At 28.1% G+C, this 4,963-nt stretch overlaps 1 protein-coding gene across 1 annotated transcript in view; it reads left to right on the plus strand.

Moving 5' to 3' along the window:
• Window positions 1-3,682: 3,682 nt before the first annotated feature.
• LOC111993045 (uncharacterized protein At1g28695) overlaps window positions 3,683-4,963 on the plus strand; it is a 24,393-nt gene continuing 23,112 nt past the window's right edge. Inside the window, exons 1-2 of the mRNA XM_024024897.2 lie at window positions 3,683-4,090; window positions 4,196-4,585. Of these exons, the coding sequence (XP_023880665.2) occupies window positions 3,917-4,090; window positions 4,196-4,585 (564 nt within the window). The 5' untranslated portion in view covers window positions 3,683-3,916. The remainder of the gene's footprint in view (window positions 4,091-4,195; window positions 4,586-4,963) is intronic.

Consider the following 4,963-nt stretch of genomic DNA (forward strand, 5'->3'; position numbering starts at 1 on the left):
GATGGGACAGGAATCAACGTCAGAAACCTGGTCTACATGTGGAGGGTGGAGACGAAAGAAGGAAGGCAGTATAAAAGAGAAAGTATACCCTGAGGAAGGGGATCAAAAGATTAAGGGAAAAACATCGTAGTAACAAGTACTGTACTTGTAATCAAATTCAAAAGAATCGTATATAAGAACTAACCTCCTCGAATTGAGTCAATGACGATTTTCTTTGAATAAAATCAATTTATCTTTGTTTTCTTGTCGTCTAGATCTACTATAATTGTTATCTAACTCATTAAAACCTAGTTTTTTAACTCATTCTCTACAAATTCATTATATTGGGCTATTTTGGCCTAGATCTTATTACCTTTTGGGCATAGGAACCCAACAATGCCCTTACAGTATGATTCGTGAGTTATGTGGTATTTAACTTTAGAAAATTTAGATGATAGACTTTTAGTTTTATGTAAATTAAATAATTGTAAGCTTAGAATTTTTGAGAATAGACTTTCAATTTGAATATAATTTAAAATTTTTGAAGTTTAAATGATATGTTTGATCTAAATTAAACAATTGTGAAATATTATCCCTTAATTTGAGGAATTATATCATAAAAATAATTTATTAATTATTTGTTCTTAAAATATTAATAATAAACTCTTAGTTGGAGTAAAAGTCAAAACATGACTTTCTTTTTAGAAAGAAAATGTGGGTTTTTGTTTTGATTTAAAGTTTAAAATTTTTCATAATAAACTCATAGTTTGAATATAATTTTAAAATAATTTATTAATTATTTGTTCTTAAAATATTAATAATAAACTCTTAGTTGGAGTAAAAGTCAAAACATGACTTTCTTTTTAGAAAGAAAATGTGGGTTTTTTTTTGGATTTAAAGTTTAAAATTTTTCATAATAAACTCTTAGTTTGAATATAATTTCAATTTGTTGAAGTTTAAAATGATAAATTTTACCTAAATTAAATCATTTTTAAATATTATCCCTTAATTTGAGAAAATATAACGAAACAAATAACATATAATTAATTTAGTAATCAGTGGGAGCAGTCATTCTGGCACAATTAAGGTTTTTAAACTCAAATTTTATTATATAGTATATAATATATATATATATATATATTATTAACTTTTCAAATAAAATAAAAATTTTAAAAATATAATAAATAAATAACCTAAATCACATAAGAAATTTGTTATACCAAAAATATTAATGTTTTCCAAACAAACATGCATGGGTGAAATGCCCCCCAAGCTGGCACACGGCGTCGGGGTGAGGCCCCAAAACCTTGTCATGTCATATAAAAACAAAAAAAGCTGCATGTACTGAACATTAATTGAAAGTCATGCCCTTTAATGAATGACAGTGGATCGGGTTTGGCAAGGAAGCAAAACTCTCTGCATTAACTCAGATTTGGAAGGGTGTCACCCCCCTCCCATCCAGCAGATTATTAGAGAGGATTCGTTGTAATCTTATCTGGTTGTGTTTGTCTGTTTCCCATGCTCTGTTGTATTTCGTTTTCAAGTTGGAATGGTATTCTTCCAAGTTTCCCATAAAAAAAAAAAAAAAAAATTACATTACTAAACTGAAAAATTTTATCTACAATATAATTTTATTCTTATATCATTTATATTTACAAAATTTTTAAAAGATAAAAAATTAATAGTTATGTCACCAATAAAATATCTAAATTTCAATTTTTATAGTCTAAAATTGCGCATAAAAAATAAGTTTATGAATTAAATAATAAATAATATATAATTAGCATGAAGTTTGACATTTGTGTTAAGAATATAAAAAATATGCAAACAAACAGTTGTATATTCAAAATAATTAACCATGTTAATTTTTTTTAATAAGAATTGTAGTCAAATTAATAGCAAAACTTTGTCCTTACTAAAATGCCTTTATTTTTAACAATTTTATTTATTTTCAAAAACTATGATTTTTTGTTATTCCACTGTAAAGAAACAAAAAAGGGCCAAAAATATTTTTTAAAAAATAAAAATTTAATTTCTATACCACCATTTATGATATTTAATTATTTATTTGACTCAAACTGCTGGTAATTCATATTAATGAAATGAATTTTGATTAGGGTTTGAGTTAATTATTAAACCATTCACTTTTGAAAATATTTTCTCGAAAATTAAAAAAATTGTCAATAATTTTTCAAATCTTAAGAAATTTTTTTCTAAATATGTTAGCTAAATCTTTTGATTATTTCAAATAAGATGAATTTAATTAAGATGGAATTACTAAATTATAAACTTCAAAACTTTGACAAGTAGTTGAAAGCGTGGAAATTAATACGATTTGACCAAAGAATTTATGACTCTGTTTATACTTTTGCAGGTGAGATATGCACCACTCGTGTCTTGTCCTAACAGTATGCACTTATGTTAGCTAAATCTTTTGATTATTTCAAATAAGATGAATTTAATTAAGATGGAATTACTAAATTATAAACTTCAAAACTTTGACAAGTAGTTGAAAGCGTGGAAATTAATACGATTTGACCAAAGAATTTATGACTCTGTTTATACTTTTGCAGGTGAGATATGCACCACTCGTGTCTTGTCCTAACAGTATGCACTGTGATACTCCTGTCGGTGTTGTAAGACTTTCTAACGTATTGATACTTTCATTTATATCAAGGGACTGGTACAACAAGTCTCTACAACCACAATTCTAGAACATGACTTGTGTCACATGTAAATTACTACACGGAATCTAATATAAGTCATTTGTAATATAAATCATTGATGATTCAATTCGATTTCTAACACCAATATTGTAAAATAAAAGTTTTCTTTTATTAAAAAAAAAAGTAAATTATAAATTGAAAGTTAAAAGTTAAAAGTTAAAATAAAATTCTCACATAATTTTGTTCTGTTTAGTGTACGGTTTTTGGTGGTTTTATATTAATGTCTCTTAGTTTTACCAATTTGTTGAAATTCTCTGCACCATCTACAATTATGCTAATTAAGCTTATATTAGTAATGTCTATGTATGATTTAAAATTCCATATGTACATATTTTAGTGTTATTTACTTATTTATCATTATGCACATATAGGTCCATATTTATATTGTAAAATTCATAAAAATTTATATATTTCTCTAACACAAGTAATTCCCATATTTGGTGGGGTGGAATATCCATGCAGTACCTAAGAATTTGGCCAATAAAATGAAATTATAAGAGCATCCACAGTGACCTAAGGTAAATGGTATAATATGAGGAATTTACAATTCAAAGCAAAAAAAAGCCAACATCAAGTTTTATATATGTCTCGTATCTTAAAAAAAGTAGAATTGTGCTACAGTATTATCACAAATTTGTGATAATACTATAGCACAATTGTAAAAGTAAGTAATATTTTTTTTATTCAATCCTCTTTTCTTCAACTCTCTTTCACATCTCAATCTCTCTTCGTGCTTACTTTTATTTATGTTAAAACATATTATTTTATTATATAAATATATTATTTTAATATGTTGTACGGTAAAATAAAAGTTGAGATATTAAAAATATTATAAAATAATAAAATAGAATAGATAACACTCATAATGCCCAAACTACGGCAAGTACAATATCCTAAAGTGACTGGAATTGATTCTCAAAAAAAAAAAAGTGACTGGAATTAATATATAAGGTTTGATTTTTGCAGTTTTGATATAAGACTATAAGAATAGACGTGTAGGTAGCAAAGTACGAACTTTCTAGCTACTTAGTTTCAATTTCGTCGGCAACATTTTCAACCACAGGAAATTAAATTAATGTTTCTCGACCTCAAGCAGATTGCATGACCTTTCTATCCCTCTCTTCCTCCTCATCTAAATTCCCTTCCAAAACTTTCAATTACATACATACAAAGCTAGCTATCAATTTTTTTTCAAGAAGTGAGACATCTCGATGATCCAAAAGCACCAAAACACACGCATGGATTATGTAAAGCACTCAATTGGAAACCCTGCTCTACTCTTATTCTTCCTTTTTGGGTTCTTTTATCTCTGTATTTGGTCCTCCTCCATCACAAATTCATTCAGTGTGTTCCAAAAGGAGTCTCTTTCTGCACTATCAAACACGGTAAGTTTCAACTTTCAAAGCTTATTCCTTCATTGATTTCACAAACATGCATATGGGTTGTCTTGATTTTGTACAAAAGCCTCAAAAATCTTTTAATTCTTACAGTCCAACATTCATGTCCCTCAAGATGACCTCGATGAAGCTTTATCCAAAGCTTCAATGGCAGACAAAACGGTCATTATCACTATAATAAACAAGGCCTATGCTGACCAAGACATCCAAGCTGACACCACCATGCTTGACCTTTTTCTTGAGAGCTTTTGGCTAGGGGAGAACACTAGGCCACTGCTTGACAACCTTTTGATCGTGGCAATGGATCAGACGGCCTACGATCGCTGCCTGTTTCGACGGTTGAACTGCTACATGTTGAAAACGGACGGTTTGGATTTTGGGGGAGAAAAAGTTTACATGTCCGAGGATTTCATCAAGATGATGTGGAGAAGAACTCAGTTTCTCGTAGAAGTTCTTAAGCGTGGCTACAACTTCATTTTCACGGTACGCTACTATTTTTTTATATAGTTAGTGAATGATATTAGAGATAAGCCAAACACAACCAAAAAAAAAAACTATAACACATGGAATGTTACACAATACATTTACGCAATCAATCATTAAAAAAATACTAAAACTATGACTTAATTACGCTATTTTCGATCAAGTTATTTTTGAAACTGCGTGTAATATAAACTATTCTATAAACTATGGTTAAAATTTAAAAATGTACCATTGGCTTTATAATTACCTAAGATGTTTTAGTCTCTTAGAGTAGAAGCTAGAAAGTAATACTTTTGAAGTGAACTTAAAGTTTGCACTTGTAATAAAATTTATCGATTCCTCTCATTCTACTTAATTAATAAGGAAAAACAAAAGTTA

Source organism: Quercus suber, unplaced genomic scaffold, assembly GCF_002906115.3.
Source record: "Quercus suber isolate HL8 unplaced genomic scaffold, Cork oak 2.0 scaffold_3B, whole genome shotgun sequence".
Taxonomy (NCBI): Eukaryota; Viridiplantae; Streptophyta; class Magnoliopsida; order Fagales; family Fagaceae; genus Quercus; species Quercus suber.